General features: G+C 64.8%; 3 protein-coding genes across 4 annotated transcripts; 2 read left to right on the forward strand and 1 right to left on the reverse strand.

The window, feature by feature from the left end:
* Positions 1-387: 387 nt before the first annotated feature.
* Positions 388-4722, forward strand: SFTPB (surfactant protein B; the record flags this gene model as incomplete). Its single annotated transcript, XM_080360278.1, has 8 exons — positions 388-454; positions 1202-1323; positions 2304-2372; positions 2451-2576; positions 3312-3410; positions 3785-4123; positions 4500-4607; positions 4687-4722. The coding sequence occupies 8 exons, from the start codon at positions 388-390 to the stop codon at positions 4720-4722; spliced, it is 966 nt and encodes a 321-aa protein (XP_080216404.1).
* A 197-nt stretch (positions 4723-4919) lies between these two features.
* On the reverse strand, positions 4920-11042 carry USP39 (ubiquitin specific peptidase 39). Its single transcript, XM_080360306.1, has 12 exons — positions 10666-11042; positions 10056-10125; positions 9841-9935; positions 9084-9220; positions 8856-9008; positions 8079-8304; positions 6912-6989; positions 6754-6821; positions 6340-6671; positions 5356-5491; positions 5194-5280; positions 4920-5078 (listed from the first exon to the last, which is right to left on the reverse strand). The coding sequence occupies exons 1-12, from the start codon at positions 11021-11023 to the stop codon at positions 5031-5033; spliced, it is 1788 nt and encodes a 595-aa protein (XP_080216432.1). The 5' UTR covers positions 11024-11042; the 3' UTR covers positions 4920-5030.
* A 201-nt stretch (positions 11043-11243) lies between these two features.
* Positions 11244-12758, forward strand: LOC308050291 (UPF0561 protein C2orf68). 2 transcript variants are annotated; one of them, XM_080360327.1, is made up of 4 exons: positions 11244-11412; positions 11489-11604; positions 12328-12446; positions 12524-12758. In XM_080360327.1, the coding sequence occupies exons 1-4, from the start codon at positions 11318-11320 to the stop codon at positions 12644-12646; spliced, it is 453 nt and encodes a 150-aa protein (XP_080216453.1). In that variant the 5' UTR covers positions 11244-11317; the 3' UTR covers positions 12647-12758. The 2 variants fall into 2 exon arrangements, with proteins under 2 accessions (XP_080216453.1, XP_080216454.1); XM_080360328.1 differs by lacking the exon at positions 11489-11604 and having other exon boundaries at positions 12233-12446.
* The last annotated feature ends 500 nt before the right edge of the window (positions 12759-13258 follow it).

Consider the following 13258-nt stretch of genomic DNA (forward strand, 5'->3'; position numbering starts at 1 on the left):
ACAGGGACACGGGGACACAGTGCCCAGGGGTGCCCTGTCCCCACTGCCACCTCTGCCCCTCCAGGGACCAGCCAGCTCCGAGGGCACCCGATGTCACCAACGTCCCCCCACGTTGTCCCCCGTGCCCTCGCAGCTCAATAAAGTCTTTGTCACCGCAGAGGTGGCACCGTGTCTGTCCCTACAGGGGCACCGGGCTGGGATGGGGACCCCAAAGGGGACATGTCCATGGGGCACACGGGGCTGTGGGGACAGTGTCAGGACCACAGGGTGGGGGACAGGGTGGCACCTCCCAGTGTCCCCGTGTCCCCACGGCGCTGGCACCGGCCCAGCGGCCGCCCCCCGCCGGGGCTATAAGAGGCCGCAGGGTCTGGCCGTGCCAGCGCCACCATGGCACTGTCACCGTCCCCGTCACCCACGCGGGCCCTGCTCCTCGCCCTGCTCTGTGCCACCTCAGGTAGGGCCCCCCAGAGCTGGGGGGTGTCCCCAAAGCTGGGTACCCCCCCAGACTTGGGTGCCCCCCAAAAGTTGGGTGCTCCCCCCCACGGACCTATGGTGGGGTGGGAGGACCCTCCTCAGAGCTGAGGTTGGGGTGAGGGGGGACCCACATTGGGCGTGAAGGGCCCGGATGCCTGGGACCCCTCTTGAAAATGACGGGAGGGGTCTTGGGTGGGGGGTCCCGGATGCCTGAGTCCCCACTTGTGGCTGGGATGGGGCACCTTGGTGGTGGGGGGCATGTTGGAGTGGGAGTCCCGGATGCCTGGGTCCCTTCTTGGTGTCTTGGCGGGGGGGGAGGCAGGGGGTTTACATTGGGGTGGGGGGTTCCTGGACACGTGGGTCCCGCCCATGGGAGCCAGGGCTGGGGTGGGGCACCTGTGGGGGGGATGGGTGTTGGGGCGCTCCCGGATGCCTGGGTCCCCTCCCGAAGAGATGGGAACCCTTGGGTGGGGGATTCCTGGATGCCTGGGTCCACCCATGGGGGCTGGGGGTGGAGTGGGGCACCTGGGGGGGAAATTGGAGTAGGGAGCCCGGACACCTGGGTCCCCTCTTGAAGATGGGAGGGGCCCTTGGGTCCTGGACACCTGGGTCCCTCTTGGGGTTTTGGGGTGGGAAGGTGCACCTGGGGTGGTTATTGGGTGGGTGTCCCCGGACGCCTGGGTCCCCGCGCAGCCAGGGGGGTGGCGGGTGCTGACGGTGGCCGCAGGGCTGGGAGCCCCGGGGGGGGGCTGTGGGCTGCCCCCCTCCGCCTGGTGCCAGAGCTGGGAGTCGGCGCTGCGCTGCGGGGCCCTGGGGCGCTGCGCCCTGGCCTGGGCGCCCCCCGGCACGGTGAGACCCACAACCCGCCTGGCCCCACGGCCTCCGCATGTCCCCATGGCTCCCATGTGTCCCCACGGCCCCCGCATGTCCCCATGGCTCCCACATGTCCCCACGGCTCCCACGTGTCCCCACGGCCCCCGCATGTCCCCATGGCTCCCACGTGTCCCCATGGCTCTCATGTGTCCCCACGGCCCCCGCATGTCCCCATGGCTCCCACGTGTCCCCATGGCTCCCACGTGTCCCCATGGCCCCCGCATGTCCCCATGGCCCCCACGTGGCCCCACACCCCCTTCCTTTGTCCCCATAACCCTCTTGTATGTCCCCATACACCCCCCTGTTCCCCATCTCCCCATGTCCCCATTCCCTCATGTCACCATGTTCCAATTCCCCCGTGGCCCCATGTCCCAAATCTCCCTGTGTCCCAAAATCTTCCCATGTCGCCTGTGTCCCCATGTCCTCATGTCCCCATTCCCCCATGTCCCCACCTCCCAATGTCACCTATGTCCCAGTGTCCCCATTTCCCCATGTCCCCTTGTCCCCTTATCCCCCACATCCCCATTTCCCAATGTTCCCCATGTTCCCTATCTCCCAATGTCCCCCATGTCCCCATGTCCCCTACCTCCCAACGTCCCCCATGTCCCAGTATCCCTAGTCCCCCATGTCCCCTCATCCCCCATGTCCCCATCTCCCAATGGCCCCCATGTCCTCATGTCCTCAATCACCCATGTCCCCATTCTCCCATTTCCCCATGTCCCCTTGTCCCCTCATCCTCCACGTCCCCATCTCCCAATGTCCCCCACGTCCCCACCGCCCAATGTCCCCATGTCCTCATGTCCCCATGCCTCACATGTGTATGTCCCCACACTCCATGTCCCCACATCCCCACCCCACCTCTCCCTCTGCCCCTGAGTTCATGTCCCCACATCCTACGCCCCATACCCTATGTCCCCACGTCACACGTCCCCATGTCCCCGTGCCACCTCTCTCAGGACGTGTGCGCCGACTGCCAGCAGATCGTCACCCTCCTCATCCGCATGGCCAACGAGTCGGCCACCAAGGTGCCCAGGGGACAGGGTGGGGAGGGGGGGGGTGACGAGTGTCACCGCGGGTGTCACCGCGGGTGCCGTGGTGCGCAGGTGGCCGTGGAGGGGTTCCTGCGGCAGGAGTGCGCGGCGCTGCCCGTCCCCACCATGGTGACACCGTGCCAGAACCTGGTGCACCAGTACCTCAGCCTGCTCCTCACCGACATCGAGGGCCACCTCGTGAGTGACACCCGGGGCGCTGGGGGACAGCGGGCATCGTGACAGCTGGGGACACCTTGGGGTGCTGGGAGGGGGGCGTTGGGTACATCGTGTTGTTTGGAGACACCTTGGGGTGCTGGGGACATGGCACTGGCCAGGGACACCTTGGGGTGCTTGGGGACACTATGCCAGCTGGGGACACTGTAGTGCTGGGGACATTGGGGACACTGCACTGGCCAGGGACACCTTGGAGTGCTTGGGGACACTGTGCCAGCTGGGGACACCTCAGGGTGCTCGGAGGAGGGGTTTGGGGACACCGTATTTGTGGGAAACACTTCAGGGTGCTGGGGACATTGGGGACTTGGGGTGTTTGGGGACACCTTGAGATTCTGGGGGTTTGGGGACACTGTGCCAGCTGGGGACACCTCAGGGGGAGATCAGGGACAGCTCATGGGTGCTTGGGGACACCACATCAGCAGGGGACACTTTGGAGTGCTGGGTGGGTTTGGGGACATCATGCCAGCTGGGGACATTTGAGGTGTTGGGGGGGTCAGGGACACCTTAGGGGTGCTTGGGGACACCTCATGGTGCTGGAGGGTTTGGGGACACTGTGCCAGTGGGGGACACCTCAGGGTGTTGTGGGGCTTTGGGGACATGGTGCCAGCTGGGGACAGCTGGGGGTGCTGGGGACACCTGGGTGTTGGGGACACCGTGCCCCAGGTTACCGCGGGGTCCCCATGCCGGGTGTCCCCCCAGAAGCCCTCGGCCATCTGTGCCCGCCTGGAGCTGTGCCCGGGGCAGCCAGGGGGGGACCCGGCCCTGTCCCCCCTGGGGACACTCAGTACTCACCTGCAGGTACGAGGGTGACGGGGACATCAGCACTGGGGCTGTGGGGCACCATGGGGACACGCGTGGGGACATGGGCAGGGATGTGGGCACAGACATGGGTGTCCCCATGGGCATCTCCATGGACATGGACAACTCTGTGGGCATCTATGTGGACATGGGAGTCTCTGTGGGCATCTCCATGGGCATGGACATGAGTGTCTCTGTGGGCATCTACGTGGGCATCTCTGGGCAACTGCATGGGCATGGATATGGACACGGCCATCACTGTGGGCATCTCCATGGACATCTAAGTGGGCACGTGTATCTCCGTGGGTAATTCTCTGGGGATCTCCATGGGCACAGCCCCACCATTAGGCTCCAGAGTGAACGCCCTCCCGCAGGTGTCGTCCCTGCCCGTGCCCATGCCGCTGTGCTGGCTGTGCCGCACGTTCCTGTCCCGCGCCGAGGCCGCTGTCCCCACGGAGCGCGTGGCGGCGGTGGCGGTGGGGCTGTGCCGGGTGCTGCCGGTGGCGCTGGCCGGCGCGTGCCAGTGCCTGGCCGGGCGCTACGCGGCGCTGGCGCTGGAGGGGCTGCTGGGCCGCGTGGCGCCGCGGCTGCTGTGCCACCTGCTGCTGGCGTGTCGCGAAGGGGACGGCGCTGCGGCGCTCCCCGCGCTGGCACCTCCACGGCGGCACCGCGAGGTCACCGCGGCCGCGCTGGCCGGGTGCGCTGGCAGTGAGGTGAGCGAGGGGACAGGGGACAGGGTGGCACCGGGGTCGTGTGGCCGGGGAGGGCTGGGGATGTGGGTGAGGGGCCCCAGGGGGGTGACAGGGCACCCAAGGGGACATGCTGGGGACACAAAGGGTGTCACAGGCCCTGGGGACCCATCCTAGGGTGTCACAACCCCTGGGGACACACTTCAGGGTGTCACAGCCCTGAGGGACATGCTGGGGACCCAAAGGATGTCACAGACCCTGGGGACACAATCTGGGGTGTCACAGCTCCGAGGGGACATGCTGGGGACACAAAGGGTGTCACAGGCCCTGGGGACACACTCAGGCCACTCCAACCCTGGGGCGGGGTGTCCCCACCCTGACCCCCATGTCCCTGCCGCAGGACCCACGCCAAGGCCACCCCGTCCCCGCACTGTCCCCAAACTGGGGACCCTGCGCCCTGGGCCCAACCTACTGGTGCTCCAGCCCCACGGCCGCAAGCCGCTGCCAGGTCAGCTGGGGACACGGGGGGGGACAGAGGGGACACGGGGGTGGCCTGTCACCCACCTGTCCCCTCTTGCTGTCCCCAGGCCCTGCAGCACTGCCAGGAGCACGTCTGGCTGTAGGGGACAACAAGGACCTACCCACCCCGCAATAAAGCTTGGAAGCCGCCCTGCCTCAGTTTCCCCAAGTTTTGGGGGGGTGACAGGGTGGGGGTGACATTTTTATCGGAAAACAGGCGGGTTTTGGCACTTGCCAGAAACTGTGAAAACCACGACCCCCCCGCGCCCCAAAAAGGAGCGAAAGCGGAAACGGTGACAAAAATAGAGCAGGGGTTTAATTGGGGAAGGGGGGGACACCAGGGGGGATGTCTTGGTGTCCCCAGGCGGGGGTTGGGTGTCCCCAGGGGGAGGGGGTGTCCCCAGGGGGGTCCTCAAGCGCCTTGTTGGTTCGTCTCGTCCTCCTCGCGCCGCTTCCAAATCTGCAGAATTGTTGGGGTGACAAGGGGACAACTGGGGGAGACAAGGGGACAACCGGGGGAGACAAGGGGACAACTGGGGGGGACAAGGGGACAATTTCTGGGGGACACATGTCACCTGGATGTAGGCCTCCGAGAGGGTGATCATCTGGGGCAGGATGTCGGTGACCTGCAGGTCCTGCAGCTCGTACCACTTCCCGGTGCCCTGCGCGGGGACAGCGGTGACACCGGGGTGACACGGGGGTGACACCGGGGTGACAGCGGGGGTGGGGACACTCACGTGGTGCAGCACGTGGATGCGGTAGGAGCCCTCGGAGGGTTTCCCGTCGTGCACGATGTTGGCGATCAGGTCGTAGGTGGTGTTGGCGTGGGCAGCCTGCACCTCCTCCGACAGGTACTCGCGCAGGTCCACGTTCCTGGGGACACCCAAACCCCCCCAGATGTTTCCAGCCCTTCCATGGATGCTTCCAACCTCCCCCAGACACCTTCAACCCCCCAGATGCTTCCAAACCCTCCCTGGATGCCCACAATCCCCCCAAAATGCCGCCAAACCCCCCTAGATGCTCGTACCCTCCCACCCCAGATGCTTCCAACCACCCCCAGATTCTTCTAAACCCGCCAAGCTGCTTCCAAAGCCTCCTCAGATGCCCACAGCCCCCCCAGATGCTTCCAAATCCCTCCCAGATGCCTCCAACCCCCAGAAGATGCTTCCAACCCACCACGTATGGTTCCAAACCCCTACTAGATGCTTCCAAACCCTCCCTAGATGCTCCAAACACCTTCTAGATGCCTACAAACCCCACCCTAGATGCTTCCAAAGCCATCCTAGATGCTTCCAACACCTTAGAGATGCTTACAAACCCCTTCTAGATGCTTCCAACCCGCCCCCAATTCTTCCACACCCCTCCTAGATGTTCTCAATCTCTCCCTAGACGATTTCAATGCCCCCGCCCTGATACTCTCAAACCCCTCTTTGGTGGTTTAATACCTTCCCAAGACGCTTTCAACCCATGAGCGATGGTTCCAAACGCTTCCTAGATCCTTCCAAACCCCTTCTAGATGCCTACAGACACCCCTTAGATACCTACAAACTCCTCTTAGATGCCTACAAACCCCTTCTAGTTGCTTCCAAAACCCCTCCTAGATGATTCCCCCTCACCATGTGCTTCCAAACCCCTCCTAGATTCTTCCAGAACCCCAACAGTGTGCAGCGAAAGGGGACACAGGGACCTCAAGCAACCCCCCGATGTCCTTTGGTGCTCACGTGATGGGGAAGTTGACGATAGTGGGGTTCTTCTCCACAAAGAAGTTGTTCTTGGTGAAGCGCTTGATGCAGAAGATGAGGTAGGGCGGCAGCTTGGTGAGCTGGAAGCGCTTGAGGAAGTTCTCCTTGTAGGTCTTGTACTCCTTCTCGGTGACGCCGTTGAACTTGGCCAAGATGCTGAAGAGCGGGACCTGGGGGATGATGAGCTGCTCCTTCTCGTCCTTGTAGAGCGGGGCGGTGGGCAGGTCCAGCGTCAGGTACATGAAGGTGGATTCCACCATCATCTCCTGGTACTCGGCGTTCTGCAGGAGCTGCGCCTTCTCCTCGGCCGGCTGCGGGACACGGGGCTCAGTGGGGGACCTTGGGGACACCCCCTTGGGGTCAGAACCCACCATGACCCTTCTATGGACTCACCAGATCCGGGTGAGGAAGCTTCTTGGTGAAGATGCGCATGGAGCCCTGGAAGACGTCGGTGACGATGGCTGCGGGGACAGAATGATGTTAGTGGGGGACATGCGTCACCCCATGGGGTGCCCCAAGGGAATTAGGGGCCTTCATCGCCCTCTGCTCACTCTTCTTCTTCCTCTTGGTGCCGCCCAGGGCCGAGTGCAGCGCGTTGAGGAACCAGGACAGGAATTCCACCCCATCACCTGAAACCAGAAGGTCCATCAGAACCAGGCAGGGACAGACCCAGCGTGTCGGCCCACACAATGCACAGAATCCCAGAGTGTCAGGGGTTGAAGGGCCCTGGAAAGCTCACCCAGTGCAATCCCCCCATGGAGCAGGAACACCCAGATGAGGTTACACAGGAAGGTGTCCAGGCGGGTTGGAATGTCTGCACAGAAGGAGACTCCACAACCCCCTGGGCAGCCTGGGCCAGGCTCTGACACCCTCACCACGAACAAGTTTCTTCTCAAATTTAAGTGGAACCTCCTGTGTTCCAGTTTGCACCCATTACCCCTTGTCCTATCACTGGTTGTCACTGAGAAGAGCCTGGCTCCATCCTCCTGACACTCCCCCTTTAGATATCTGTAACCATGAATGAGTCCCCCCTCAGTGTCCTCTTGTCCAGCTCCAGAGCCCCAGCTCCCTCAGCCTTTCCTCACCCGGGAGATGCTCCACTCCCTTCAGCATCTTTGTTGCCCTGCGCTGGACTCTCTGCAGCAGTTCCCTGTCCTGCTGGAACTGAGGGGCCACAGCTGGACACAAGATTGCAGGTGTGGTCTCCCCAGGGCAGAGCAGAGGGGCAGGAGAACCTCTCTGACCTACTGACCACCCCCTTCTAACCCACCCCAGGTCCCATTGGCTTCCTGGCCACAAGGGCCCAGTGCTGGCTCATGGTCACCCTGCTGTCCCCAGGACCCCCAGGTGCCTTTCCCCTACGCTGCTCTCTAATAGCTCATTCCCCAACTTACACTGAACCTGGGGTTGTTCCTGCCCAGATTCAAGACTCTACACTTGCCCTTGTTCTATTTCAATAAATGTTTCCCCACCCAGCTCTCCAGCCTGTCCAGGTCTCTGATGGCAGCACAGCCTCCAGTGTCACCACTCCTCCCAGCTTGGTGTCACCAGCAAACTTGCTGACAGTCACTCTATTCCTTCGTCCAAATCATTAATGAATATATTGAACAATCCCGGCCCCAGCACTGCCCCTGAGACACTGCACTGGATACAGGCCCCAACTGGACTCTGCCCATTGACCACGACTGTCTGGTTGTTTCCTTCACCCCGTTCCTCACCTTGCTTGGTGATCTGGAAGTTCTTCTTGCTGCAGAGCACCACGGCCTGCAGCATCTCGTGGGGAGAGACGTGGGCTTTGAAATTCCGGGGGTTCCAGAGCTTCCGCATGAGCTCCCCGAACCGCTGCACCAGCAGGAACATCACGTCCCCGGGTGGGCGCTGGATCTGCCCGTAATTCTCCTCCTCCAAAAAATAATTCCGCAGCGGCGGGACGTTGGACAAGGCCTGTGGGAGAGGAGCCGGGAGCACCCCGGGGTGAGGTTTTGGGGGGTTTTTGCCCCCAAAATTAATCCCACAGCTGGGGCTGGTTCTGTTTAATCTCTTTATCGATGATCTGGACAAAGGTGCTGGAGCGAGTTGAGAGAAGGGAACGGAGCTGGTGAGGGGCTGGAGCACAATGTGATGGAGCGGCTGAGGGACCTGGGGGTTCAGCTGGAGAACAGGAGCTGAGGGGAGACCTTCTGATCTCTGAGCTGCCTGAAAGGAGCTTGGAGCCAGGGGGGTCGGGCTCTGCTCCCCAGGAACAAGCGCCAGGAGCAGAGGAAACGGCCTCAAGTTGCCCAGGGGAGGTTGAGGTTGGATGTGGGAACAATTTCTTCCCCAAAGGGCTGTGGGGCATTGGAACAGGCTGCCCAGGGCAGTGCTGGAGTCACCAGCCCTGGAGGGCTGGACAGACGGACACGAGGTTCTCAGGACACGGGGCAGTGCCAGGGGTGGGTTACGGGTGGGCTCCATGATCTCGAGGGGCTTTTCCAGCCCCACTGTCCCCACGGTACCTGCAGCACGGCGTTGGCGTAGTCGTTGGCTTTGATGTTGTTGAGCCCCACGATGCCGGGAAGGTACGTGGTGCCATCGTAGGCGCGGGACAGCTTGGCCTGCCGGTCCAGGTTGGCGATCTGCTGCGCCGTGAACGTCGGCTTCAGCACGTACTGCAGAGAGATCTGGTGTCAGGACAACGGGGGGGACACCCGAACCCCCCGGGGCGGCTGTGTCACCCCCCACACCGTGATGTCCTCCAGCGAGGAGTCGATGATCTCGTAGTTGTCGGGCAGGCAGTAGAACTTGAGGGTGTGCAGGTTGAGGAAGACGTGGTGGCTGAGCTGGACGCTGTGGATGTAGGCGTGGGACTTCAGCCCGCGGCCTGCGGGGACAGGGGACACATGGAGGGGACGTTTAGGGGGTCAGGGGGAGCCCCCAAAGGGAGGGAAGAGGGACGGGGAAGGCGTAAGAAGGTGGAGGTGGAACACAGGTGAGTCCCCCCCATCCAAAGCTGGGGGTGGCTTATGTGCCCCTGAGGGTCCCTGTGTCCCCCCCAGCAGCATTCGTGTCCCCAGGTGTCCCCCATGTCCCCCCCACACCACTCCTGTCCCTGGGTACCCCCTGTCACCTCCCCAGCAGCAACCCAGTCCCTGGCTGTCCCCCGTCAGGCAGCACCCCAGTCACTGACTGTCCCCATGTCCCCCCCAGCTCATCCCGTCCCTGGGTGTCCCCAGTGTCCCCCAGCACCACCCCTGTCCCTGGGTGTCCCCAGTGTCCCCCAGCACCACCCCCGTCCCTGGGTGTCTCCAGTGTCCCCCAGCACCACCCCTGTCCCTGGGTGTCCCCAGTGTCCTCCCCAGCAGCACCGCAGCCCCTGGCTGTACCAAGTCCCCCTCAGTGGCATCCCTGTCCCTTGGTGTCCCCTCCCACACCACCCCAGCCCCTGGCTGTCCCCACGTCCCCCCCACACCACCCCTGTCCCCAGATGTCCCCGGGGCTCACCCTGGAAGTACTTCCCGCAGACCAGGCAGGCGTAGACGTTGATGTGGGACAGTGAGATGGAGCAGAGCTTCTCAAAATCGAAGTCCAGGACGCTCCTGTGGGGGGACACAGCTTGGGGGGGGACCCTCGGGAACAGGGGGGACCCTCAGGGACAGGGGGGACCCTCGGGGACAGGGGGGACCGCCGAGGACCCCAACCCGCCCCCCCGCACTCACTTGTTGATGGTGTCCAGGTAGGGGCAGTGGCGGCTGCGCTGGTCCTCGGGGTCGAACCGCCCATAGCGCACTGGGGGCGGTAATTAATGAAGGGGGCGTTAATAAAAGGGGGGGTCATTAATGAAAATGAGATATCATTAATTAAGAGGGGTGCATTAGCAAAGAAGGGGGTCGTTAATGAGTGGGGGGAGCTACTAATTAAGAGGGGGAGTGTTAGCAAAGAAGGGGGTTGTTAACAAATGGGGGCTCATTAGCAAGGGGGTGTCATTAACAAATGGGGGGCGTTAATGAAGAAGGGGATCATTAGCAAAGAGGGAGATTGTTAATGGAGGGGGGTCATTAATGAAGGGCGTCTCGTTAGCAAAAGGGGGATCATTAGCAAAGGGGTTCGTTAACAAACGGGGGGGTTGTTAATGAGGAGGTTTGTCATTAATGGAGAATTGTTAATGGCGGGGGGGGGTCACAGGGGCCCGTTAGCACGAGGGTGACACCTCGTATCAGAGACAGAGCAAATGCCCCCCCGGTGACCCCCCCGGTGCCGCCGCCTCCGCAGACCGGGATCCCGGCTCAGCCGCGGAGCCCCCGCCCCCCCCGCTGTCCCGCTCCGCACCGGTGGGCTCGGGCTCCGGGTCGGAGTCGCCATCAGGCTCCCGCTCCCGCTTCACCCGCACGGGGCCGACAGGGGCCGCGGAAACTCCCGAGGAGCCGGTCCCGGTGCCCGGCTCCCGCTTGATCCGCGCGGGATCCACGGGCAGCGGGAGGGCCTGGCCCGGCTCCGCCGCCTCCCGCCGCCCGCGCTCCCGCTCCGCCTCCCGCCGCCCCCGGGACCGCTCCGCGTCCCCGTCCCGGCGGCTCCGCGACGACCCCCGCGCTGCTGCTGACGATGACGATGATGAGGAGGAGGAGGAGGAGCCGCCGCCCCGCGGCGCCGCCCGAGACTCCCGGTCCCGTTTCCCGCGGCTCGACATCCCGCACAGCGCGCGGCGGGGGCGGGGCCACACTGGGGGCGGGGCCACGCCGGGGGGGGCGGAGACTGCTCAGCGAGACCGAGTGCGCATGCGCTGTCTTCCAACCGGCAGCAGTGCCACCGCCTCCTTGTTAATACGCATGCGCGCAACAGCCGGGCTGGCCAACGCCCCTCCCGCGCCTGCGCAGTGCGGCGCTCCCACAGCGGCGCGTGCGCGCGGGGCCGCGGCGGCCGGCGGGGCTTTTAAAGGGGCCGCGTCCCGTTAACGGCGGAGCCGTTCCGGTGGCGGCGGCTGATGGAGGCGAGCGCAGGCTGGCGCTGCCGGCCGGGGGGGCGGCTCGATATGAGTCACGGCTTCCTGCGGCACATCCGCCGCAACCAGATCGCCAGGTATCAGCACCGGCGGGGCTTTCACCGGGTAACCCGGTCAATCCCCCCCCCCGGTAACCCTCCCCCCGGTGCGCAGGGACGCGTACGAGCGGGCGGTGCGGCAGGCGCGGGGGCGGGCGAGGGGGCGGCTCATCCCGGCGCCCCCCCGGCCCCGCCGGCCCGACCAGCAGGTGTACCGGCCGCGGCGGCCCGGTGAGCGGGGACACGAGGGCGGGGGCACCCGGGGGGGCACCCGTGGGGGATGGGGATCGGGGGCACCCATGGGTGGGGGGAAGCCGAGGAAGGATGGAGACAGGGGTTACACCTGGGGGGGGGGGGGGCGCTCCCAAGGGGTGTTTGGGGGCTGGGGGGGCACCCAAGGGTGGGGGAAAATGGGGGGACACCCGTGGGTGGGGGGAGAGTGCTGGGGCATGGGGGTCACCCAAGAAATGAGTGGGGGGGAGCCAGGACGTGGGGTATCTAGTAGATGGGGGGGCACCCCAGGGTGTGGTCCTAAGAGGTGTTTGGGGAGTGGGGGGGCACCCAAGGGTGACACAGGGATGGGGAACACCCAGGGGGGCACCCATGGGTGAGGAAAAATTGTGGGGGAACTTGGGGTATGCTGGGACATGGGGGCACCCATGGGTGGGGTGGGGCATGGAGGGCACCACAAGGTGGGATCCTAAGAGGTGTTTGGGGCTAGGGGGGCACCCAGGGCGGGGGGGGGACCTTGGGGATGTGAGGGGGCACCCATGAGTGGGGGGAGGGTGCTGGGCCATGGGGGTCACCCAAAAGATGGGGGGCACCCATGGGTGGGATCCTAAGAGGTGTTTGGGGCTAGCGGGGCACCCAAGGGTGACCCAGTGCTGGAGAAGGGGCACCCGAGGGTGCGGGTGGGGGGGGTCACTGTCCCCCCTGAGGGTTTGGGTGCCACAGGGGGCCCCGGGGGCGATGCCAGCCCGGATCCCCCCTCCGGTGACCCCCGCGGGCCCCGGCTCTTCTGCCTGGAGTACGAGGGGGACGACGGGCACGTCACCGCGGTCATCGTGCACCAGGTGGGGACACCCCCACCCCGGGGGGGGTACAGGGGTGCTGGGGGGCCCTGGGCACCCCGGGTGACACGGTGTGGCAGGGGGACAGCGCGGAGGACGTGACGCGACGCGTCTGCGCCCGGAGCCCCCTGGAGCCCCCGCTGCGGCGGGCGCTGTGCCAGCGCGTGCAGGACGAGCTCAGCAAGCGCCGCGGGACGGGGTGACGCTGCCGCCCCCCCGGGGACAGCGTCACCCCCTGGGGTGCTGCCACCCCCCGGGGACAGTGTCACCCTCAGGGGACAGTGCCAGCTGCTGCCTGGTGACAATAAAGGTGCTGCGAGGCGCTGGCGCGTGGCTCTGCGTGGGGAAACTGAGGCACAGGGAGGGGCTTGGGGACCCCAGTGTCACCCCAGGGTCTCCTCACAGGCCTCCAGTGTCGGTGGCAGGGCTGCATCCCCCACTTGTCCCCCCCAACTCCTGGGTTGGTGGCACCTGGGGACAAGGCCAAGTGTCCCCAGGGCTGGTTGAACTGGTTTGTTATTGTAGGGTCTCCCAAAGCAGATCCTGTTGGGGGACACATGGGGCTGATGGGGATGTGGCACACAGGGGTCACAGCACTGGGACACTCGGGGACCCCGGGGCTGGGACATGGGGACATGGCAAGTCCTGTGTGGGCTGCCCCCTGTGACCGTGTCCCTCCCACCGGGGGTGACTGGGACTGGGTGGTGACGAGGGTGTCCCTTGTCCCCCCACCCTGAGAAGTGAAAGCAGCAGCCGGGCCCCCTGCACTCCCCATGGTGCTGGTCCCATCTGTGTCCCCTCCCGCCCTGTCCCCA

Source organism: Nesoenas mayeri (assembly GCF_963082525.1).
Source record: "Nesoenas mayeri genome assembly, chromosome: 27".
Classification (NCBI taxonomy): Eukaryota; Metazoa; Chordata; class Aves; order Columbiformes; family Columbidae; genus Nesoenas; species Nesoenas mayeri.

Excerpts from the sequence above, each read along its gene's own strand:
- USP39 (XM_080360306.1), bottom strand. The coding sequence starts at position 11,023 with ATGTCGAGCCGCGGGAAACGGGACCGGGAGTCTCGGGCGGCGCCGCGG. Across the intron at positions 9,221-9,840 it reads CTGCGGGAAGTACTTCCAGG|GCCGCGGGCTGAAGTCCCAC; the intron begins GTGAGCCCCGGG and ends CTGTCCCCGCAG. Across the intron at positions 5,492-6,339 it reads ATCGTCAACTTCCCCATCAC|GAACGTGGACCTGCGCGAGT; the intron begins GTGAGCACCAAA and ends GGGTGTCCCCAG.
- LOC308050291 (XM_080360327.1), top strand. The coding sequence starts at position 11,318 with ATGGAGGCGAGCGCAGGCTGGCGCTGCCGGCCGGGGGGGCGGCTCGAT. Across the intron at positions 11,605-12,327 it reads GTACCGGCCGCGGCGGCCCG|GGGGCCCCGGGGGCGATGCC; the intron begins GTGAGCGGGGAC and ends TGGGTGCCACAG. Across the intron at positions 12,447-12,523 it reads CCGCGGTCATCGTGCACCAG|GGGGACAGCGCGGAGGACGT; the intron begins GTGGGGACACCC and ends ACGGTGTGGCAG.